Source organism: Suricata suricatta, chromosome 6, assembly GCF_006229205.1.
Source record: "Suricata suricatta isolate VVHF042 chromosome 6, meerkat_22Aug2017_6uvM2_HiC, whole genome shotgun sequence".
In the NCBI taxonomy this organism is placed as follows: domain Eukaryota; kingdom Metazoa; phylum Chordata; class Mammalia; order Carnivora; family Herpestidae; genus Suricata; species Suricata suricatta.
In genome coordinates this window covers 81,262,684-81,288,900 of record NC_043705.1, presented here as the reverse complement: position 1 = coordinate 81,288,900, position 26,217 = coordinate 81,262,684, and the positions used below count along the sequence as shown (strand labels likewise).

Genomic DNA, 26,217 nt, shown 5'->3' with positions numbered 1-26,217 from the left:
ATGTGGCTAGTGGCAACATACTGAATAGTGCAGAAAATGGAGACAGAATATTTCTCTCACTGCAGAAAGTTCTGTTGGACACTGACTGATGAAAAGCTCTACTGGATAATGCTGGTTTAGAACATTTTTATTTTCTACTGACTCTTCTGCCTTCCCCATGTGGTATACTCCATGTCAGTATACTTTTTCAGCCTACCACTCTGCCTCCATCAGTTCTCATCTCTTTCAAGTTTTGTTCTTCTAAGCAGAAAAGCATACCTACAGAAATCTATTTCTAATAAATAAGAACTGAGATGGAGCCTGTAAAGTTCTCCCACATATAAAATACATTAGTTTTAGATTATGTGCTTTGCGGCCCAAATTTTGGTCACTGAGAGGGCCTTGTGACCCTTGCCCTGACTACTGACCTGCAGACACACATGACAATGCCAATTAATATTATCATGGTGTGCAAACAATACAGGTAATTAATTAGAAACATATAAAACATAAAATATAGGAAAAAATCTAATTACATAAACTGCTTTTCCTTCCAGAACAAAAACCCATGTAATAGTTTGATTATGCTTTGGAGACATATCTCGGATTATATTGAAATTTCACAGTTACATTAAACACATCCTAACACTGTATAAATGTCATTTATTATGCAAAACTCTACAAAAAGGCTATGATAACATAAACGAGGTGAATAATTAATGTAGCTATCTAAACATAAATGTACCTTAAATGGGATTCCAATATCCTATCCATTCGTTTGTAAAAGGGTCTGGATGTAAAGTAGCCACTCCAGTAATGATCATCTCGGTCAGCATAAGTGAAAAAGTCTCCACTTAGAACAGGGAACGTTGATTGACTATTCTTTCTACTGGTTACATCTTCTTTATCCAGTGCGTCAAAGTAATCTGATAAAGTTCCAAACTGTATCTAATGAAAAAAGTTACACTTCAATTATTCATCTCTACCTTAAAATTACATCTAGCACTGAAAGGAAAAGTTAATAATAAATATTTAAGATGTGCTTCCAAGATGAAAATCTAGCTCAGATTTTACAAAACTCAAAAGCAGGGGGAAAAATACCTGTGACTCTTTCATTTACTTGCATCAAGTCCCAATTTAAACTAAAATAAAATGCATATACCTAAAAGGTTAGAAGAGCTATTTAGATATACAAATATGGGAATCTAATTAATTCCTTACAAATCTCCAGAATTTCAAAATATGCAAGGGTCGGGGCATAGAATAATTCAGAGATGACTCAAAGCTGAAAGGAAGCAGCAAAAATAAAACAATTTATTTACATATACTTAGCTACAACATTTAAGCAAAATGTTCTAGAAGTCTGGAGTAACAGTTTTGTTAACCATTAAGCATTTCCCCCTATGTCTTAGGCATATACACTCTCCTGGCCTCCCCACGCCCTAGTTTGAGCTCTATATAAGGGAGACTTTAAGAACAGCAGGTCATTAAAAAAAAATGGCCTTTCTCTACCAGCAGGTAACACTGAATAGAAATAAAACACAAAGAGTGACAAGAATTGCAGGGCTGACTGCTCAAATGAAAAGGTCTTTTAACTAATGATTTAAATTACCAGAACATAAATCCATTTTTATGAGCCCAAGCTATTCTATAAATCAAAGGAAAAAAGAAACATTATACCAGACTATGTAAACAGATATTAAAGGGTAGGGTTTTAGAAATAAATAGAATTTAATAGGGAATATATTTCTTTGAATAACAGTAAGATGCTAATTTTGTTGTTTCCTCCTTACACACATACACACACATACATACACACACACACACACACACACACACACGAGGGGAGAGAGAGAGATTGAGAGACAGATACTAAAAGCCATTTTAACTCAATGTGGCAGAAAAATAATTAAGAGTAGTTAAAAAGTGAGTAGCACTCTAGCAGAGTGGTTAAGAATAGCACAGAACCTGCATCCAGATGGTATGGGTTTGAATTCCATCTCAACCACTTACCTAATACATGGTTTTGAGCATATTACATATTGTCTCTGTGTCTGTTACAGCTAATAAGGTTCTAAGTAAAATGCTTAGAAATACAACTGGCAAATAATTGTATAATTTTTAGCTATTATTTTTTATTGCCAAAGCAAATTTCAACTGGAAACACAATGATTTAGTAAGACAAATCTAAGTTATCAGAATATAACTGTGACACAATAAATTTTATAATAGCAAAATAGGTGATTTAAAATATTTTAATTAATATTTGGTATTAGCCAAGATGAAAATACATTCTTCTTGGCAACTTCCCAGGGCAAATTTTATGTTAGTGGCCTGGTGGGCTTTCTTACACACTTAATTTAATCCCAAATGACTGAAATATAATCCTTTATCTATGCTAAAGTAGTTTCAAAAGAAATTATTTAAGAGTAAATTTTTTGCTTGTTTCCAGAACCTCTTGGTAGTTCAAATACAGTACATATTTGGGATACTCAAACAAATAACCAAAAAAACAGTAAATGTTTCTTATATTAAATGGCAAAAAATTATATCTTATACATACCTTTAATAGTAAAGGTAATCAAACTCCTCTATCAGGACAACATACAGGAAAAATTACATTAAATGTTAAGTAAGTGATGATCAATGGCAAACCAACTGTCTTGGCTAATACAAGGTCAATTTTTTAGCCATCTAAATTCAATTACTTATTTTTTATTTTTTTCTTTCACTAAAAGAAAGTAATAATAAATGTAAGCTTCCAGCTTAGACAAAATAACTTCAAACATCCTACAGAGAAGAGATGTAACTAGATAAACCAAAGAGAGAGAGAAAAAAATGTTTGAAAGGTATCTAAAGGCAATCAAAGCAGCCAACACTGAATGATACAAATTCTGGAAAGAAAAGAAATGCAGGAAGGTTACTGGGTACAAGGTTAAAATGCAAAAGTCAATCACATTTTTTATACATGGAATATACCATGTTCATGGATGGCCTAATATTTGTAAAGAAGTTAACTGTACTCAAATTGATCCATAGATTCAAAGCAATCCCAATCAAAATCCCAACTTTATTTTTTTGGAAGAAATATAGAGGTTGATCCTAAGTTTATACAGAACTACAGAGAAGAATAATCAATACAATCTTGAGGAGGAAAACAAAATTAGAAGACTTAAGCTATCAGACATTAAGATCTATTCTAAAACTACAGTAATTAAGACAGTATGAGATGAGTCACACCGACAAAATTGAATACAGTCTATACAAGATCTATACAAATACAGTTTCATTCATAATTAATGACAAAGATGATGCTACAGTGTAGAAGGCAAACTGATGTTTTCAATAAACAGTGGTTGATATTCATATGGGCAAAAATGCACTCTGATCTCTACATTCATAAATTCATAAAAAATCAATTCCAAATACATTACAGAACTAAATGCTGAAGGTAAAGCAATAAAGCTTCTGGATGACAGCTTCATAAGAAATGTATTTTCATGACCATGAGGTATAAACAAAAATTTCTTAAGCAGGACACAACAAGCACTTACCATAAAGGAAAATACTATTATATTATATTTAATTAAAATGAAGAATTTCTGTTAATCAAAAGATAGCATTAAGAAAAAAAAATTAGGCTTACATAGTAGAAGACAATATTTGCATAACTTTTATCTGAAAAAGACTCAAACCAAAACATATAAAAGAACTATAAATGGTACAGAAAGACAGACAAACCAATTTAAGGAAAAGTGACTAAAAGATTTAAATAGGCACTTGACAAGAAGGTACCTAAATGGCAATAAACTTATGAAAAGAGGTTCAACCTCCTAACTACCAGGGAAATACAAAATAAAACAAGCACATCTATCATAAAAAATAAAAATGAAAAAACAATCCTAGCAATACAAAGTCTGAACTGAAATGGTCATAAAATGCAATAATTAATGCAATCTACTTTGGAATACTGTTTGGCAATATCTACTGAGTTTGAACATGTGCATACCCAAAGACCAAAAATTTCCATCCCACTTTATACTCACATAAACTCACACCGATGTATACCAAAGCATGCACAAAATACTCAAAATGGCTTTAGCTGTAATAAAAATTGGCAACAACCCAAATATCCATCAACAATACAATGGACAAATTGTGGCATATGTATCAAATGGATACTAGAGATATTATACAGCAGTAAAAATGAATATGCTGCTGCATGCAACAATATGCATGAATGTGGCAAATCCAGACACAAAATAACAGATATTTAAGATCTCCTTCTTATGACATTTAAAAAGTCACAACACTGATCATGATGACAGAAGAGAAAATAAGCTTACTTTTATAAGAGTTGACAATGCTTTAAAGGACATGTAAGGGACTCTTCTAGATGCTATAAATGTTCTATGTCTTAACTAGATGGTGGTTACATGAGACTTTTTTAACTTGAAAAAATTTTCTGTACAGTTATGGATTTGTGTCTCCTATGTATGTGATACTTCAATCAAAAGTAATTTTAAAAATTGCGCTAGTAGACAAAGGAGGAAATGGGTAGAATACTATATCAGGATTAATTCTTCAGAATCAGGGGGTAGATCCTTTCGTAGACCACAAGAACATTCACTAGGAAGATGTATTTAGGGATAAAATACCCATATACATATGCCATCCCCTAATCAAGTGTTTGTTTGTGCATGAGTTTTATCTTTGAGAAGATTCTAGGGATGATTTAAGCACAGACTTAAGCACAGAGTTCATAATTTGGTAGAAATTCAGCTGTAAGTATCTTGAATACACTTGATATCTTATTTAAGTATCTTTAACTATATATTACTTAAATTTACTTAATAAACTTGAATTCTCACTACAGAGCATGTGGCTTATCATTGGCTTTCTAATCTCCTAAACAGTAACATATGCATACTAAACAGAAGCATCTCAGCCCTATGAAAGAAAAAGGGAAAATAGGAATAGTATTAAGAAAAGAACAATGGGGGAATGCATTAAAAGTTTATTATGCTGGGACCCTGGGTGTATTAAGCTCAGTCGGTTGAGCTTCTGACTTCAGCTCAGGTCATGATCTCTAGGTTTGTGAGTTTCAGCCCTGCATCAGGCTCTGGGCTGACAGCTGCTTCAGATTCTGTATCTCCCTCTCTCTCTCCTCTCCAACTCCCCCACTCACACTGTCTCTCAAATATGAATAAAGATTAAAATTTTTTAAATAAATAAGAAGTGTATTATGTTAAAAGAAATTGTATATTTTACCTGAATTCTACGTTAGTATGATTTATGTTAGATTTTTAAAATTTAAATCCAAGTTAGTTAACATATAGTGTAATAATGATTTCAGAAATAAAATTTAGTGACGCATCACTTACATATAACATATGAGGCAGATTTTTTAAAATACTACACTAATTTTCATTATCCATTTAAATATTCATAAATTCTTATCACAGAGAAATGCCTAAACTTAGGAAATTAGAAAGCTCACGATAGGCCATATTTTCTTCCTTTCTATATAGTATTTTCACAGAACTCTACGGTCTCACGGTTAAGTGTATGAATATAATAAATACACTGGGTAGTTTTCTTACAGAGGGTCTAATATATCTCTCTTGTTTGGTGACTCATGAAACATCTGCTAAAAAAATGCTTTTATGGGTCAGGAAAATGTGAATCTATCTGGATATATGATATTATTGAATTAGTTTTTTTAATGTAATAAGGACATTATGATTATATTTTTAAATAGTCCTTATCATTTAGAGACATATACTGAAATGGTTACAGATGAAACCACATGGCATCTAAGATTTCCTTCAAAATCATCCAGAGGAGAAGGCAGAGAGGACAGGTGAAGCTCAAGACAGTGACCCAGAATTGACGAAGGTGGTAGCTGAGCCATGGATATGGGAAGTGGGGGTGGGGTGGGGTGGTGGTGGTACTTGAGGTGTTCTCAAAACTTTAAGGCACATTTTAAATTTTCCACAAGGGGCAAAAAAAGAGTAAGCACTACAGGCAGATGATTGATTTTGGAAGTCTTCACATCTAAGAAAAATGCTAGTGTATTCTCTGGACACAAGACATTCATTTGGAAAATTCATGACATGTTCATCTGCATCTGCCAGTCACAATACTAAATCACAAGGATGCCACTGTCAGAGAGAAACAAACTTTCAATTCTGGTAGAAAAATAGGACATCACTGAAAAATGAACATCACACCTTACATGTTTACAACCACATAAAAATCATGCCTCTTTAATTCTACAGGAACGGGAGGAAAGGGACAACTTTAGAAATACAACTATAATACTAGAGAATTCTCCTCTTTAAGAACTATAGTTTTACATAAGGACCACATATTCTAGGAAATATTGGGACATGGGACAAAGAAACTAAGGCAATTGTGTTTTAGCCTCACTCAATAATGAGGCCTCAACTTCAAATGCGCTTTCATAATTAATTATTTTCTCATTACCTTAACATTATACTCGGGATGAGAATTCATATAATCAAAAAGCAGCTGATAATTCTTAAACTGATGATCCCATTCTGTGCGCTCACAGTAGCGAAAATCATCTCCCAGTGGGGCCAGGAGAACTGTGGTACGGAAGAGCTTTGACTTTTTTCGGTACTGGTCGAGAAGCATCTCAGCCCTACAAAAGAAAAACGGAAAAAAGTAACAGTATTAAGAATAGAACAATGCAGTAATTCAGTAAAAAGCATATTATGTTAAAAGATACTGTATTATTTTACCTGAATTCTAGGTTAGTATGATATATAAGGCAGATTTTTAAAAACTACTATACTAATTTTCATTATACATTTAAAATATTCATAAATTCTTATCACAGAGAAAAACCCATACTTTTTCTTATCCTTAGAGAAATACAGTAACAGACCAACTCTGGCATATCATTACTGGGAGCATCAATGGCCTCCGAAAGCCTAGCCATGGAGACTGAAGCCCAGATAGTCCATTTTTAAAACCATTTAGTCCAAAAAAGACAATAAGGATTTCTCATCTACATAAACTTTGAAGTTTGCTTTGACTTAAGATCTCTTTCTCTAATTTGATCTAAACTTGCCAGATTAAACATTAAAAAAAAAAGTTTGAATGAAACCAATTATAGAACCCTATTTCCTCTTCAAAAGGAAGATAAACAACTCACTTCACACATGCCATCAATAAACTCTGTATCTGTCAGGGTGTCCTCAGTACTGATCAACAGATAAAGCTTAGGAATTGAATTAGCGTGTTTGGAAACTACCTCCCTCAGCTCTAACCACCCATGACTCAAAAGGACTGCTAAATACTAAATGTGCTGATGTGCTTTTATATTTCATATTCTATTAATTCTGCAGGATATCCTGTGGGGTTGGGCTGCCAAATGCTGAACCGGGGCCCATTTGAGGGAGCCTACTATTTAAGAGGAATGGCTTTCCAAAATGAAATTAAACAAGCAGATGAACTCAGAGTAGTTCTCAATGTTGTAATGATACACTTAAGAAATTAGTGATAAATAATTAATATGCTTTTTATCCAGTATCCCAATTTTCATTTCAAGGGTTATCCAGATGTAGGTTCCAACTCACAATATAAAAACTTATGAAAGAAATTCAAAGGACATCAATGATGGAAAGAGGTATTTTATAGAAATAATTTACTTTTTTTTACATTTTTTAATGTTTATTTATTTTTGAGAGAGAAAGAGAGATATAGAGCAAAAGTCGGGGAGAGGCAGAGAGAGAGAGAGGGAAACACTGAATCCGAGGCAGGCTCCAGGCTCTGAGCTGTGAGCACACAGCTCGATGTGGGGCTCAAGCCCATAAAACGTAATATTATGATCTGAGCCAGACTCAGACGCTTACCCAACTGAGCCACCCAGGCACCCCTAGAAATAATTTTAAGAAACATTTAACTAAATTTAGAATCTCATGATCTTTTTATAAATACAGTCTCTGAAATTGTTTTGCAATTATTAAATTATTAGCAAAATTTAGTAACTTAGTGAGTAAAATATAACCATAATATTCTTACATAACATAGTTTTCTGAAATTAGCATTCAGTAGAGTATTCAGTATTATTCTTACTAATAATTTACTAATATTCTATACTTACCAAAAACAATTTTAGATTTTTACTTATAATTTAAAAATACATGTATAATAAATCAAACAGAAAGACAAATCAAATCAAAATAAGTGAAAAAACCAAACATATAAATCACAGATATAAGATATACTGTGACTGAGCACCTGATCAGATTACCCAGGTAACCAGAATAAAAAAGAATAAGTGATCATTTAAATGAATCTCAAGGTGTAAACTACTAGTTATACCATATCTTGTATATATATGCATAAGACACATAACAGGAAAGAAATCACAAACATTAAACGTGCCTTTTCCATTTAGCATCTGTCCCAGCTCCCAAGCTCCTGCTCTGAAGGGGTCCAAGATGGAAAAGTCAAGGAACCAATGTATACCACCTGTAGACAGTTAGTCCCTAAATATATGATACACTAGTGACAGAGGCATGACTGATTATGACTTTGAAGATGTACAGCAGCAATCTGCTCTGCACCTCCTTCACTAGATTAGAAATGCCACCGTAACTAGAACCAAGAAAAAAATCCCCTGGAACATCCTATCATTTGACATGTAAATCATCATCATATGTAAAATACTGTGTATGAGAACAAACCCTCAACTTGATAAAAAATGGTATTCCTTTATTTGGGAAGTAGAGGAACCTGCTGAACTCAACAGTGTCAACTGTATCACCTGTAAATTATAGTTAAATTTCATTTTCTTTACGGCATTAAAAACCAAGTGCCACTAATCTGGAAGGCCCGTGTTTGATCTTCATTCATCATGAAGTAAAAAGGAAGGTGATATCTGGATGTGAAGTAACCAGTGGTGTCAAGATTTCAAGACTTATAATAAGTTTTTTAAAAATCTACATAAGTATTAAATAGACTCTTTTATCTCTCTGCCCCCAGGTGCCTGGAAACCACTTGCAGAATCACTGGAACTGACTGAGCACAAGGAATGTTCCTGGGGGGCATCTTTGAAGTGTCAGATGGGACACAGCCACAGGATTACAAAAAAATGGCTTTTCTCCCTAATAACGCACTTTAAACAGGTACTCTCAGCAGGACCAAAAAAGAAAAAGAAGAGCCTCAAAAGGTCTTTGGGTGCCCTGAGAGTCTCCAGCCAAAGCATCTGGCTGCCTTCAAAGAAATCCCAACTCTGACCTCCTGAGCTGAGAGGATTCTCTCCACGCCCCTACCTCTGCTTTTTCATTATACCTTTCACTACGTAATACTGGATTGTTCTCCTATGCCTTACTAACCTAACCCCAGGAAGCACAGTTTCTCACTAATTTTCATTGCTGTAGGAACCAGGAAAACGAAAGCAGGCTGATCCCTAATCTTGAACAGCTTAAAAAAAAAACCAAACTATAAATAGTCGGATTTTGATAGAAGGGATCTATGGCTTCAAGAAGGCTGCCATGATAAAATACTTCCGTGTGTGCCACAGTGAGAGGTTCACAATGGAATATTTTATGGCAACAAGGACTCAGTCAAGGCAGAGAGAGACCCAATCTCACCTTCCCTTTCCACACAATTTTTAAAAAGCAATTTTTTTGAATAAATAGACTTGACAGTACCTAGTGCAAAGATCTTATTTTACTTAAAAGGCTTTATTATTGTGCTTCGCAATCACCTGGGGTGATTATGCTGGCACTTCATTCTCATTCTGTTGGCCTGGAGATTTTTTGAAAGTTCCCTGGGTGATTTGGGCAGCCATGGTTGGTACCTACTGACCTGCCTCATCCTTGCCCGTTTTAACCCTCCTGTGGAAGGTGGGATGCATCGCTTCTTCTCAGCAAGCCATGCTAGCATGGAGTTCCCAGAAACCATCAAACTTATGACTGGCAAAAACACTGCATGTAACTATTGTTATACAATTCATGTATTACAATTTGATGTGTTTAAAAACATGTCTACATGTGTTGCCATGTTACTGAAAAATTTTTTTAAGGATAACATGTACAAGAACCTAGGCAGAATAGGTTTGTGGAAACCAGAAATACTAGGGTCTTAAAAATAGGGTTAAAGAATGGTCTGGTTTGTAGAGTTTATGGCTGTCATTGTAGTTTACTTATAGGTTCCCCTCTTACTCTCTCAATTTTCCTCCTTTGGATAATAAAGAATATGACTGATGATAAAAATAAATAAAAACCTATCTTATTTTTCTGGTATAAATGAGTGGTTTACATTAGAACACAATTTTTTTTATGTTTTTTACTTTTTTTTGAAAGAGACAGAGCACGAGTGGAGGAGAGGCAGAGAGAGAGAGAGAAACAATCTGAAGCAGGATCCAGGCTCTGCTCTGCGCTGTCAGCACAGAGCCCAACATGGGGCTTGAATCCATGAACCCTGAGATCATGACCTGAGTAGAAGTCAGATGCCTAACTGACTGGGCCATCCAGGCGCCTTTATATTATAACACAATGTTTTATTTAAATGCATTATACAGCAGTAATTTTTAAGTGAAAAAATTAAGCTTTATAAGCATCCAAACCAGAAGTATAGGTAACTAGATAGAATGAGATGCTTCCATCATTAGCATAATTTTCTTCTTAAAAAAGTGATTTATTCCTTTGATTTTCATTTAAATAAATATGTTTAAGTATAAATATTCCTAACTAAAATTTTCTATAAGCCAAAAATATCAGAAAGATTGAAAGACTGTATTCATCAGAGCTGGGCAGCATTGACTATTATTGAAATTGTTATTAAAAGAACAGATAATTACACTCTTTATGTGTTCCATTTCAATAAATGTGTTTTTGCAGTTGGGTTGCTTTTCTTACCAATTTATACACTAGAGACCAGGAGTTTTATTATCAACAAAAGTATATGAAATCAATCAAACACAGTAGAAGGTTTTTATAATGAGGGCAAAGGAGATGGTAATAACAGAGTATTATAGGTTCTCCATTGTATATTGATCAACTATTGTTCACTTTCCATTAGGTTGTAACACATAAAAGGCATAGTCAAAGCTATGACATTTTTAAGTCGCTTGAAATCTGGTTTGAATGAATACCTTGAACATGGATAATGTTGGCCTCTGAACCCTTTAGAAATGAGCACCTGAGTTGCTACTTTGTTCGATGTTGTCTTATGAAATGCACATTTTCATACCTCTTTTGGACATTTCCAGGATGTATTGTTTCTGGGGGGACTCCCCAGGGACAACCAAATCTGCCTCCAGGAAGCCGTTTAAAATCAAACTGGCAGCATATTTTAGGATCAGGTCCGCACGTATGAGGGATGTCATAGCTGTAGAAGGGCATCATGTGGCAAAAAATATCTGTGCCAGATCCCAGATCTAAAATAAAGAGCCAACAGACAAACCTGAATTTATAAATTCTGTTTTCCTAAAATTGTTCAAAATGCCAGTACTTTCTACATACAAATCCACAACCTACTTAACTACTACCAGTACATAAACTCCAGTGGCATTTAACAACCACCAGGCTGAAGGAAACTCATGTCCTAGTCTCTACCTCCTCTATCTAAACTTAGCAGAGACCCATCATGAACCAGCATCTGCTGACCTAAGAAGACACAAACCAAACCAAACCACAGTTATGACTGACTCATCCAAAATTATGGCCATGTCCATCCCTGGGTGCCAGTTCCTGCCCCATCTGTCCCCATGTCAGTAATGGGGCACAATGAGAAAGACCACTATGCTGGCCACAAAGGAAGGGTAAGAAGAGACGAAGAGAATACAAGGAGAAAAGGAAAGTAGGGAGGCTTGTGAGAATCCTGGGCAAATTCCTATCGATTTCTTGCTGTGAGGAGAAGGAAGTGCCACCAGAAGAGTTCACAGAGTCTCCCTAATGGTCACCAATAAAGAGCCAATGGGAAGGCCAATGGGCCTTCACCTAGAAGGCAGCACAGGACAAGTAAAAATAATTTTCAGAAACAAAAACAAACAAAAAACCCCACCAAGAATAAAAACAAAGCAAACAAACCATATATATGTATATATAATATGTATACTAAATATATGGTATATATATATTACACACATATATACACACACACATATACATACATACATACATATGTATAAATATAAAGCAAACACTGGTTCCTGATGCAGAATTTTTTAACTAAAACCTCAATGCCAGGAAGTGTTATCCATGCCCGTGAGAGGTCAGAAGCCTACCATCAAATGACCAGATGATTTAACCAGGAGTTATAAAAGGTTATTTTTATAGGCTCTTGACATAGAAATACCTTCCTGCCTTTATTTAAGTATGGATTTCCACTTTTCAGCAACGGTATGTAGTGCTTTTGTAATGAAGACAGTTACAACAACAACAAAATATAAAGCAACATGCACATTAAAAAAAAATGGAAATACCTGCTTCGTTAAGAACCCGAACACACACAAAGAAGCTCAAATGAATTCCAACATAATTTTCAAGTGAGTGAGTCCTAAAATATTCCAATTCTATCTCATACTCCATTTGGTTAAAGTAAGTAGGAGTTCTTTTCCAAACTGTAAAGCTACCATAATCTGTGTATTTCTGTGCTGTAAGTTGTTTCACGGGATCACATTCCAGCGTGACATCGTAGATGCTGGTCACTAACGCTTGCTGTCTGCACAAAGGCTGTCATAGTCCAGAAGCTGATGGCATCTTCTCTTCCTTTGTGACTACAGATCGAAGACACACTCCACATCCCACTGCCTCACCTCACACCATACTATTTAGCAACTCATTTACACATTTCAGCTTATCTGCTGCATTTGGTGTGGTCTTTTATCAAATTAAGACTGCAATTTCCTTATGGGCAAGGAAGTTTTCTGTATTTTTTCCAAGCATGGTGTTAAGTACATAAAAGGACTTAGTAATTTCTTGCTGATGTTTATGGGCAACTTGAATAAAGGCAACTGTTTAAGTAGGACCTCTTCAAATTAACAATCCTCTGTTTTTTAAATTAATACGTTCCTTTACATTTGGTCCAACTATACAGGATATAAGCCCCTACAAGTTCTTGTTTTCCCTACAGATTTTTATTTTCCAGAATAAAAACTTCTATAGTTCATTTCTTTCCTTGTTGAAAAAACAGCAGTACATATAGGGAGTTACTGTCTAGACTGACAAACAATTTTTTGAGAACACCTGGGGGTGTTGTCTAAATTACATAGGAAAGAAAATAGGATGCAATACAGTAATTTCTGAATATTGCTTTAGCAACATAATCCTTTTGGAGATTAAATCTTAAGGAAAACTCAGTATCAGGATGGGAGTGAATGCCAGGGTGAGTAAAAGCCTGGGTTTCTGAACTACACAAGGTGGAGTCAAACCTCACATCTGTACCTACTGCCCGTATGACTTGGGGCAAATGGCTTCACGTTCCAAGCAGCCATTCCTTCACCATTTAGAAGAAATTATAAGAAAACCAAATTTAAAGGAGAAAGATCCAGTAAGAGAGTGAATATAAAGCATATAATACAATGCACGGCCCATAAGAACTCAATAAATAAAAAGAAATAATACAGTGTTCGGATTTAAATGGGCATTGGGAAAGGTAAAAACATCTTAAGAAGCCTAAATCTTGTCTTCTCCTCACCCCTTACTCCCTAGCAAAGAGCTGGGAAAGTCTGACCTTGTGCACCCACAGAATACAGCATGAGAACAGCAGTACAGATAATGAGAAAGCTGTTCTAGGAGGCCAGGATTAAGGTTTTAAAAGGCAATTCTTACTAGATGCAGAGACAGGAAAGACAGGAGGAGGAAACAGAGGCTGAATGTGAAATAAATGACAAGCTTTAAGATTTAACACATGTTCAACTTTGTATAAAACAGGTTCCTTTTTCAAATAGAAAAAAAGGCATTTACAAAAGACTAGTTCCTTATATTTATTTACTTCCTTTAGGCATAAAAAAAAATGTGCTATAGATAAATATCTTCACCACTGCTTAAAAGAGTCTTAACACAAAAACTCCGTGGCAAAAATGCTAAGAATGTATGTCTTTAAGCAACCTAATTTTCAAGACTGACACTCTGAATAAAACCTGTAACAGCGTGAGTTCATAACCCTTATGAAATAACATCTAGGTCAAGTGAGATCTTACACTTTCATCAAGCCATACATACCCCAATTCTGTCTCCAAAAAAATTCCAGCGTTTTATGCAATGCAAAATGTTTTTTAACTGCATAATGAACTCTCTGAATAAGCATGTGAGAAAATCCAGCCAGTTTGAGAAGATAAGGCATGGTTGGGGAATGTCCAAAAGGATCGATAGCCCAACCGGACCGAGGTTTCACTCCTGTTGATAAAGAAAATAAGCGTTATTTTTTTTAACTTGACAATGACATGAAGAGAAGCGATACTACAGTCAGAGCCATCAGAGTTCTGTGGTACGCCAGGTCTGAGGACAAGGGATCTGACCATGCCCAGCATTCCCCGTTAGCAAACACTCCTAGCAGGACTCCCAGATGAGGGGATGCTGGCTCTGCCATGTCCTCCTACACAGGGTAGCCGCACTGGAGGTTAATCCACAAGCTGAAATAAGCACTCTGCCATCTTTAATAGGTATTAGAAAGCTACTGCCTGGTAGGGGAGCTAGAGAAACAACCAGGACCTAACCCCTGCCCTGCCCTCTAAGACCTCACAGCCTTGTTTTCCTTGGAGCTGGACAACCCAGCAACCTGCTGTTACAGAATAAAGAAAAGTACACTAACTCATTTCGACTTGTACTCCTCAATCCCAATGTTAAGGAATTTGTAGGCCGTCTTTCATACTTCACAACAGCTCTAAATCATCTTATTATACAGTGGCAGAACTGGCCCAAATAACTGTACCATATTTCATTAAATCTTAAGACAGTTTGATGCTGGCGCTTTCTCTCCACCTAGAAAGGATCAATGGAATTTTTCACAACTGATGCACATCAATTATAAGAGCTATCGACTAAAGATATAGCTCAATTTCATCAAGGATACAGCTTAAAAAATAAACAGTAAAAATAATGCAAAGATTGGAATTAATGAAATATGATTATTCACCTGGGATTATACAAACCTCATCTTTTATTTATACAGGACACTCAAAGAAAACTTCTACATACAACCTATATAAATCTATATAAGTAGTATTATCCTTTTGCATTTTTTTTTTTTTTACTCAAACACTGGTTTAGCACCTTCCATAAATGGCTATGTGAGGTTTTAGGAATGAAAAAATGAGTTAATCCTGATTGTGATTGCACAAAGTATCATGCAAATAGGTGTAAAGCACAGTAGCAGAAAAGAGAGGAGAGGGAAGAACTCTGTAGAACAATCCTGAAAATGAACAGGGATGAGAAACCAGCAAAGGAGGCTGACGAAAAAAAGTCAGAACTCTCAGAGGGCGGAGAGCATGTGTCAAAACTCAAAGAACTGCCCACGTATTTTTGCATTTCACATATGTAATATGCCCCTAAAAATTCTAAAGAAATTCTGAACCCTACTTAGTATTCTTGGTTTTTTTTTGTGTGGTGGTGTGGGTTTAACAAATTTTGGAACGGCTTTTCATATATTCTGAGATTGAGCATATTAAGACAAAGGAGCCAAGTTTCACACTGTTAAGAAAAGGAACTACAGAATATGTAAATTTGGGAAAGCAGGATGTACTTTGTGATCTTGAATTGAAAAAGGAAGTATCTATACCAACTTACAGTTTTATAACACACAGGAGCGTGCACACACACATGCACACACAAGAGGGCAAACATATCCTCTTTATAAAATTTTGATTTTTTTATGCTACACTTTTACCTTTGCTCCTTACTTCCTTCTAAAAAAATAATGTGCTGTACTCAGGAAAACCTAGCACAATACTGGAGTCCTTTATAGGTCTTTGCCTAGCTATAAAGTAAGATTAAGATTATCCAAACATATAAAAGTTAAGTAAAAACTGTTATGAAATAACAGGGCATGATCATTAAAAAGAATAAATACACCACTCAATTTCTGGCAAACCTAATAGACTTAAAAGTTAGAACATGAGTACCATGAATAATATAATTAATAAAACTGGATTATTTCAAGTACATTTAATATTAAAACATAAGAGAAGTCAGGGTACAGTTACAAAAATATGTATTTTGGGCAAAAGACAATCTTAAAAACTCAAACTTAAGGTTTCTAATGATCATATTAGTATAGTAAAGTTCATAAAAGCAGAAATTAATGACAAAAATCTAAACAATTTAAAAAGCATTCCATGGCCAAATATAAAAATAAAGTATCCAAAATAACATGTTGTTCCAAACTATTTAGAAAACAAAGCAAAACATGCATTTACAAGATGCTGTCAAAGCTATTGGAAGAAACTTCACATTCTCCAATGTATTTACTATCTACATGTAAGAGTTAAAACCATAAAATTTCTAAGAAAAAATCCACAGAGCTCATGACCATCGGTTAGATAATGGATTCTTGGTTATGACATCAAAACACCAGTGACAAAAATAAATAAAGAAACTGGACTTCATCAAAATTAAAACCTTTGTGTATCAAAGGATACCTTCATAAAACTGAAAAACAACCCACAGAATGGAAAAAAGATTTGCAAATCATTGTCCAACAAGAAACTTGTATCAAGAATATAGAAAGAACACTTACAAGTCAACAATAAAAAGACAAAGAACTCAATTGTAAAAATAGCAAATACTTTGAATAATTTTCCAAAGAAGATATACAGACACCCAATACAAGGTGAAAAAATGTTTAATGTCATTAGTCTTTAGGGAAATGCAAATCAAAGCCATTATGAGGTACCATTTCACACTCACTAACATGGCTAAAATAAAAAAGACAGTTAACAAATGCTGTTGCAGATGTGGAGAAATGAGAACCTTCATACACTGCTGGTGAGAATGTAAAAGGGTGCAGCCATGTTGGAAAACAACTAGGCAGCTCCTCAAAATGCTTAACACTGCAGGCTACCCTGTGACACAGCACTTCCGTTCCCAGGTATGTCCCCCAAGGACATGAAAACATATGTCCTCATGAAAACTTACACAAGTGTGTATAGCAGCATTATTCAGAGCAGCCAAAAAGGGGAATAATCTAAATGTCTATCAACTGAAAAATGGAGAAAGAAATATGGTATTCCAAACAACACATTATTCAGCTAAAATCCATGCCGTCCCCATTCATTCTTTATTTGTCTTTTGGAAGAATTCACACTTAAAGAAAAGATGTAGGAATCCTATGAAGAACGCCCATAAGCTTCTCACTCAGATTTACCAATTATTAACATATTTGTGTATTTACTCTATTTTTTTTCTTTTCCATATTGTTGGTGTGACTGTTGGTATCATTAAGTAAGTTGCAGATACCATGCCTATGCAGAAAAGAGAGGACATGGCAATGCTATCTTTAGAAAAATCTTGCTTGGAAGGTTTGGCCTTGGCTAGTGTCTGGGGACTTGGATTTCCTAAGTACTACACAATTATACTAAGACATGAAATATTTGAAGGGAATTACATACCATGTTGCAGAATGCAAATATTAGATGCTGCAAAGATTTAAATGAGCCCCATATTCTTACAAGTTATAGTGAACATCTGATTTTATCAGTGCAGCATCCTCTTCCCCATTTCTTGTGGGAACAGGAGTCTTCTTTCATGGATGACCCATTCACATGGTTCAGGTGAAGCTGACCCTGCCTTCAACAAACTCCTCTGCTCCATGATCATTTCCAATAAGCTGACTAGGCCTTGGTGATTTCAGCTCCTATGCCTCTGGCCACAGAAATTGGCTTAGAGTTATGCACTTAATCCAAAGTGAGCCAATTAGGTAAGGTATAAGAAAAACTTCCTGGTTCAACTAGGAAGATGAGAGTCCTAGTTGCCTATGGCCGTCTTACTCATCAGGTGGAGACAGCCAGAAGACTAAAGCCATGCAAAAATAAGCACTACCAGAAGAGACAGTGCCTAGACAACATAATTTGAGTCCCCTGGATCTGACCATACCTGAAGTTACCATATCTCTGTAGTTTGCAATTACAAAAACTAATACCTTCCTTTCATTCTTCTTTTGCTTTTTTTTCTTAGGCAAGTAAATTAGACCCTTGCCTCTTCTAACAGTTTTAACTAATAGAAAATTAAAACCCCAGTGGGATATTGTTAGAAAAAAATTATTCTAAAATTAATAAGATTAATACATAAAATAATAGATTACAAAGTAGAGGACCCTAAAAGTGACTATATTTATGTAACTTAGCTTATGATCAAATAAACATCATAAATTAATGGGGGATAAAAAAAAAAACACTAGGAAAACTGGTTATTTAAAAAAAATAGAGCCTCATCTTATGTTCCCCCAAATTAATTGCCCAAAGTCGTCCAAATGAAGCAGAAAGACATTAATACATACCTAGATTTTTTTCCAGCCACTGATGTCCTTCAATTAGTTGGTCAATTATGGCAAAATAATGTGCAGCAGCTTCATCAGGCATAACCCAGCCACCTGTCACAATTTCAAACTGACCATTTTGTAGCAAACTAGAGAAAAAATAATATAGGAGTTTATAATAACATATAAGAAAAGTTTAAATAAAAGATTTAAAATAGCATAAACATTAGGGACAGCCTTTAAGTAGAAGTATAACCAGTATTTATATTAGTTACTAAAAAGAGTTTTTTAAACCAAGGAGTAAATTTCAACTTTGGGACACTGTTGATAAAAGATTCTTAGTAAAGACTCTGTGGTGACACCCTCCTCCCCACACTACTTTGCTAGACAAAGCCACTGCAGGTCACTTTGGAAGTTCCCTTTCCTAAGGTTATAATCTCCCAGACAACTTCAAAGAATGTGATGTCAGGAGACACATGTGACTTATTTCTGAATCTTGCAAAGCACCTAGCAAAGTGCTTTACATGGGGTATATACTGAATGAATGTTTATTGAAGAACTGTCATTTTAAGCATGGTATTTGTTTCAATACACCTATATTGAAAAAAATCAATATTTAGTCCTTCTGACACTGATAAGTTAATCAAAGTACACAAAAGTAATAACAATAAAGGTAAAGCTAGTAAATATCATATGCTTCTGGGAATACAGAAAACATTATAAAGCACTTTGCTCCAGATTCGGTTAAAATGTAGTCTATATGCTTTAGTTTGCACTATTGAGTGAAAAGCTCTAATAGTACCATTATTTGTCCATTGGGTACTCCTTTGCCATAATGTCATACAGTAACTAAATCCCCAGCCCTAGAGCAACTGAATTGTCACAAGATGATACCTTCCTCCAAGGAAAAGAATCATAGATGACTAAAAATTTGAAGAAATACCTGAGGAAGTACAAAAGTCAAGAATTTAAGCAAGCACCTTAAATATCACAGACTTGTCAGTCTGCAGTACAATGGTTTGAAAAACAGTGTAAAATTTCAGAAAAAGCAGCAGCTTTAATAAGGATACACATCCCTGGATACCCACCACTAACTTGGTCAAGTACCAAGCCAAATTTAGTTGAAGCAGACCTGAGATAAAAGATATTTTCCTATAAAGCTTAGAACAGAACCCACAGCATTGGCACAACATCTGATTTTTTCAAACATATGCATAATCATATAATCAGTGACAGAGTGGATAATGGACACAATTCTTAAAAATGAATGAATGGGGGCGCCCGGGTGGCTCAGTCAGTTGAGTGTCCAACTTCAGCTGAAGCCGTGATCTCACGGCTCATGAATCATGAATTCAAGCCCCACGTCAGGCTCTCTGCTGTCAGTGAGGAGTCTGCTTCAGATCCTCAGTCTCCCTCTCTCTCTGCACCTCCCCCACCCATGCTCTCTATCAAAAACATTTTTAAAAATAATTAATGAAAATGAATAATTCCTTGCATACAATTTTTAAATGTTAAATTAATCTGTACTGCCATGGGACTCACCAACTAACATTTCACATAGAGAATGTGATAGTACATTTGAGTGTCTAAAAAAAACCAAATGTCCAATAAACCTCAGATTCTTATAGGCCCAAATCAAGAACTCATGATAAAGAAGTTGGAAATTAAAATTTTTAAAAAATGCATTTCTTTATGAACACAACTAAATCCATGGCTATTTTGTCCTGCTCTTACTGTCAAACTACTTCCAGTGGGTTCTCTTTATCTTCCTGGCAACTGCCTGATTTAGCCACACTCTGGAGGCTCTGGCCCAGACCCAGCTCTTAGGTCTTACAGCCAGTACTTGGAAGCCTGAGACGTCAGGACAGATTTGGGATTTAATCTCCGGCCATCAAATACAGAATTGTGACTCCTTATCTCAGCATTCCAGTAGAGAGATCTTTTGGAAAATTTCAGAAATAAATTGGTCAAAACAAAGTCTTTGCTGCTTCTGAACAGAGAATAGAAATAACAGATTAAGAAATCTAAAAGTTAAAATGAAAAAAAAATCACTCCAAAGATGGAATTTTTCATCTATATCAGTTTTATTTTGCTATGTAATTTCTGTCTCATAGGCATGAATGGGCTCCAAGAAACCACTAACCAAGCAAAGACTCACATCTACTATATACAACAACTAATTTTCCCAGGTCTATTTGTAAACAATCTATCCCTTTCCTTCCTTGTGATGCCACAGATGTTACTGTGATCATGTATTAAGTTCTCATCTGAACATAACAGTTTCCTTTTTTTATAATGTTTATTTATTTTTGAGAGAGACAAACACAGAGCATGAGCAGGGGAGGGGCAGAGAGAGAGGGAGACACAGACTTAGAAGCAGGCTCCGAGCTCTGAGCTGTTAGTACAGAGCCTGACATGGGGCCTGAACCCACAAACCGTGAGATCATGACGTCCAAAGTCAGATGCATAACCGACTGAGACCCCTAGGCGCCCCTGAATGCAGTGGTTAACTTAAAGACTGTCTTGTGACTTCAATCTGGGAAGGTATGGAAAGCGTCACATCCATTAAAACGTTATCCAGTATTTTCTTACCTACTTATTTTCTTCTCTCTTATTTTTCCCAACCTGATTGGTCCTGGCGGTCCTCGTGTTTCTGCTCAAATAAAACCTATCCAGAGAAGCCTGCCTTAGCACCTAACCTAAAAACACTCCCACCATACCACCACACTCTACCACAAACCAGAATTACCTTATTCATTTCCATGTGAAATGAACATTTCATCTGTGAAAATAGCCTGAAACATTTTCATGGCTCCTCTCTCTCCCTCTCTCTCTCTCTCTCTCTCTCTCTCTCTCTCTCTCAATCCACCCACCATTAGAACACAACAGAGGCTTCCAGAGAGCATGGACCAGGACATGCTGCTTTGTTCACTCGTGCCCAGCGGTGAGAAGTGTGTTTGGCACGTAAACAGTCACTCTGATAATTGCGAGATAAAAGAGGGATGTGTGAACGAGATTCTCAGCTCAAAGTCAGAATTTACAGAAAGTTTTATATTAGATGATGCTCACAAACATATATAAAATAAACCGGGCAGCAGAGGGCCAGGTGGAAAAGAGTCTCTGAACAATCTAAGTATGAGGTGGTATGACCTAGAAAACGAAAGTGGTGGGAAATGCCGAACAGGAGAAAGAGAGGAGGCGTTTCCATGAAAAATCAATGTGAATTAGGAAATCTGGGGTGATAGAAGAAAGGATTACAGCACATATGGCTTGGGGTTGTTAATTCCTGGTGTCTAATGGCATGGCAGTGTTATATATGCAGTGCAGCTGAGAAGTCACTTTGTGATCATAAATGTAAATTTGGATAAGGCTCTTTGATATGACAGCGAGACATCTAAAAGGAGATACCTGAAAAAGAAAAATTGAGGAAAAGAAGCCAATATGCTTGGAGGGATTAAAACAAAGAGAAGGCGAAAAGGATAGGAAGTCAGGAGAAAATAATCAAAAGGAGAGTCAAGGACCGAGCAAATGGAAAATTAAAAAAGAAAAACAAACAATTAGAGGCAATAAGAAATGTTAAAGATAAAAAGAATCTGTGAAAATAGCCTGAAACATTCTAGGAAACAGTGATGAGGTGCAACCTGCCCTTCTTACTTGGTAAAAGTCATTTTATAGTTAAAAAGCTATCATTTAACCGTACCTTACTCAGAAAGAGACACTTTGATGGATCAGAATGTAAAGCTGAGGAATCTACTTTTAAAATATTTACACTACTGGGACGCCTGAGTGGCTCAGTCCGTTAAGCATCCCACTCCTGACTTTGTCTCAGGTCATGATCTCAGGGGGTCGGTTTGTGAGATCAAACCCCCACATCAGGCTCAGTGCTGAGTGTGCAGCCTGGCTGGGATCCTTTCTCTCACTCTGCCTCTCCCCAGCTCAGTCACACTCTGGCTCTCTCAAAAATAAATAAGCATTAAAAAAAATAGTTATACTATTAAAATAGCAAATTAGTGGAAAAGAATGGGATATGGCTTATTTATAAAAGCTTCAGTCAGAGGGCTTTAAAACAAGCTCGTAAGAAAGACTGAACTTTGAAATAGCATGCTCACATAGATTTTTAAGAAAAATCACATGAATACGCAACAACAGGCATGAATGACGTCACAGTAACAGGCCAGAATGAACACAGGTTTTAGTTTTTCTTAGGATACTTTCTCTGATGGAGCAGAAAAAATACCAAATGGACAAAAAAGCAACATGATGTAAAATATGAAGCAATTTAACAATGACTAGACACCTGGCCAAATATTTGGGTTGGTGAGTCCTATTTTCATTGAACTGTCTGTCTCTCCTAGTCTTGACAAAAGAATGATAAAAACCAGATGATAAACCAGAGGATTCTTATAGGCAAGAAGGTTTGGTTTGATATAAAATGTTCTCTTTGTTAGGCAAAAACACTTGCCACCTGACCAGTTAAACCAAAACCCCAAACCAAACCAAAAACCCACACACAGAAACTGCAGGAGAGATGTATGACATTGATATGTATATGCTTATGTTCTAGAATATAAGCTACTAGTAAATACTTAGTATCTCACAAACAATAATAGAAAAACAAAATGGTCCAAAGAACCATGAGGATATCATTAACCTAATGACTGAGAAACACAGCAATGACCATCATCATTTAGTAACAAGTACAAAAAGTAGGACTTACAGTCTACAGAAACAACACTTCAGAAAATACTTAGAAGAAAATTTGTTTAAACTTTTTTGTTCATTTATTTATTTTGAGAGAGAAAGAGACAGAGAGCATGCAAGTGGAGAAGGAGCAGAGAGGGACGGAGAGTGAGAATCTCAAGCAGACTCTGTGCTTTCAACTCAGAGCCCAATGTGGTGCTTGAAGCCACAAACCATGAGATCATAAACTGAGCCGAAACCAAGAATCGATGCTTAACTGACTGAGCCACCCCAGCACCCCCAAAAATATTTATAAGTAGTAACAGGAAAGCTATGTTAGCCTGCAAAAAAAAAGCACCATATTTAAAATTGCTACTGTTAGCAACATGATGAAAATAAAATTAAGACAGACTGCAACTTTACATTTGAGACTTTAATAATTTTTTAAATTACGTGACAGGAAATATCTATAACTACAGAAAAGTTACTTAGAACAAATCCAGGTGCTTCCACTTCCCATGCACTCCACATTCAACAGGCATCAACTGAACTATCTCTCTGCACTAGGGGAATACAAAATCAAAAAAGACATGCTCCATGGGATCTATTGCTTAGTTTCTGCCAAGAAACTGGCTTCTGGCAAATTTTTTGTGTGTACAATTTTTCCTCATATTTCTTAATAAACATGGGATCTAGAGGCAAAAGGGAAAAGACAGGAAAAGGGAAGGAAAGAAAAGAGCATATATTCACAGCAAACATAGAAAACAGGAAGCCAGGCACTAACTTTCAAAATTAAGAACACTCCTGTTTCACTTCTTTACACGGCTGACTTGTAGCTACTGTAACAGCATTACACATCTCTATGTTTCTATCATTTCATTGCTTAGGAATTTGGTATAAAAAGCTTAACAAAATAACTGATCAAAATTAGGCTGGGCCTATCTGTCATGGCTCACTTTGTCTAAGATGCAGAATTTACACCTAACACCGTACTTGCCAAGCACATGAAGCTGCAAATCATTTTCTCTGAGTGTCACTTTTTCCCCTATGTAGACTCATCACACATTTGGAATTTGGTCACACACAGAAGGATAGACTCAAAGAGCTTTTTTCCCTAATGGGGAAATTGTTACAGATAACTTGGTAGTAAAAAAAAAATGCATCATTTAGCAAGCTTCAAAGAATCACAAATTAATTTCACATGAGAAAACGAGCTGAATTTGTAATCGTACATCTGGGGAAATATGAAATAATACAAGATGATGTACAGGGATTCATTCTTAAATAAAAATTTAGTTAAGTGGAAAATTCAAAAAGATGGAGACTCCCGATGAATCAATACCCCAAAAACATTTGCTTATCATTTGCCTGATCCGTATGCCTTTCATAGGAAGTACCTAATAAGAGGAGAAAAGTAAAATGTTTTAAGATTCCTCATATAGTAGTAATTGGGGAAATTCATCACATACTTGTAAATATTGCTGATGCCTATCTTTAAAGATTTCGTACACAAGGCACAGAAGGCAAATGAGTTCTGTCTCACCGTTTCTTCCTCACTTCATTCCTGCCCTACTCCTTCTTTCAGGTCTTCTTTCATGCCCGCTCTCTGCCTGGAATACCATCCCCCCACCAAAAAAAAAATCTGCTTCACTGGCTCTTACAAATCCACTGGGAGCCCTTCCTAGCTACAATATCCCATCCCACCTAAACTGTTATTTTACATAAAATCCATGAATTTTCTTTCATAGCATTTATCACAAACTTGAATTATACACTATATGTTTACTGTCTTTCTCCCTCAATAGACTGACTGTAAGCTCCATGAGGGCAGGAGTCCCCTCCAGTCTGCTCAGCATTTGCCACTCAAGGTTCATCTTAGAAAAGGGTTCCAATAACTCAAAAGACAGGTGAACAAAGAATGTGAAGCATGTATTTCAGAAATTCTTGGCTCCCCAAAGTGTAAAGAAATTTAGCCTCATTTGTAATGAAGTGTAAATTACAACTTGAATGAAATGCCACATCTACTTATCACACTGGAATGATCAAAAAGTTGTGTAACATACTATGACATCAAGGATGTATGGAAATGGTATTGTCACATATTGCTGGCAATAACTATCAAATTTTAAAATGCATATATACTTATATACATGTTCATTAAAAGTAAGTCAGGAAATATTTTAAAGTATAAAAATAAACAAAAGCATTATATATACTACATATAAAGATACATTCCATGAATTCACAAAAGACCGAAATAAAACTATATGGGTATCCACTGGAAAAAGTTAAATAAATTAAGTCCCACCAGTAAAACAGATTTTTATACCGCTTTAAAAAAAAGGGGTCTTCTGACACCTGGGTGGCTCAGTCACTTAAGCATCTGACTTCAGCACAGGTCATGATCTCTTGGTTCATGATACTAAGTCCCACATCTGGCTCTTTGCCATCAGAATGTAGTCTGTTTGGGATTCTCTCTCCCCCTCTCTGCTCCCCCCCTCAAAAATAAATAAACATTAGGGGCACCTGGGTAGCTCAGCTGATTAGCCATCTGACTTCGACTTAGGTCATGATCACACAATTTGTGAGTTCGAGCCCCATGTTAGACTCCGTGCTGACAGCTCAGAGCCTGGAGCCTGCTTCAGATTCTGTGCCTTTCTCTCTGCCTCTCCCCAAGTCACATTCTGTCTCTCTTTTTCTCTCAAAAGTAAATAAACATTAAACTTTTAAAAAATACATATATAAACATAAAAGAAGAGAGGGGAGGGCTCCTCTTTCCTGAAAGGTTCTCCAAGATATTAAGGTTAAAAGGCATGGTGTAATACATGTTAGGATGGAAACTAAACATAAAAACAAAGGAACAAAAAAACACAGCAAATAGATTCTGATGAGGATACGGAGTAACTGGAAACCTTGTGCATTATGGGTAGCAATGTAAAATGGTGCAACTGCTGTGGGAAACAACATGGTCCTGCACAACTTTAAACAGAAGATTACTACATGATGTAGTAATTCCACTTCTGGATATATACACAAAAGAATGAAAAGCACCGCTTGAACAGATATTTGTATACCTCTATGTTCACAGCAGTATTATTCACA

At 35.8% G+C, this 26,217-nt stretch overlaps 1 protein-coding gene across 4 annotated transcripts in view; it reads right to left on the bottom strand.

Annotated features, from left to right (window-relative positions):
• The window catches only part of MAN2A1 (mannosidase alpha class 2A member 1), a 160,286-nt gene that overhangs the window by 83,822 nt on the left and 50,247 nt on the right, over positions 1-26,217 (bottom strand). For all 4 annotated transcript variants that reach the window (XM_029942682.1, XM_029942683.1, XM_029942684.1 and 1 more), the window contains 5 exons: positions 18,457-18,584; positions 14,187-14,360; positions 11,212-11,398; positions 6,469-6,646; positions 725-927 (listed from right to left, as the gene is read on the bottom strand). In XM_029942682.1, the coding sequence (XP_029798542.1) occupies positions 725-927; positions 6,469-6,646; positions 11,212-11,398; positions 14,187-14,360; positions 18,457-18,584 (870 nt within the window). The remainder of the gene's footprint in view (positions 1-724; positions 928-6,468; positions 6,647-11,211; positions 11,399-14,186; positions 14,361-18,456; positions 18,585-26,217) is intronic.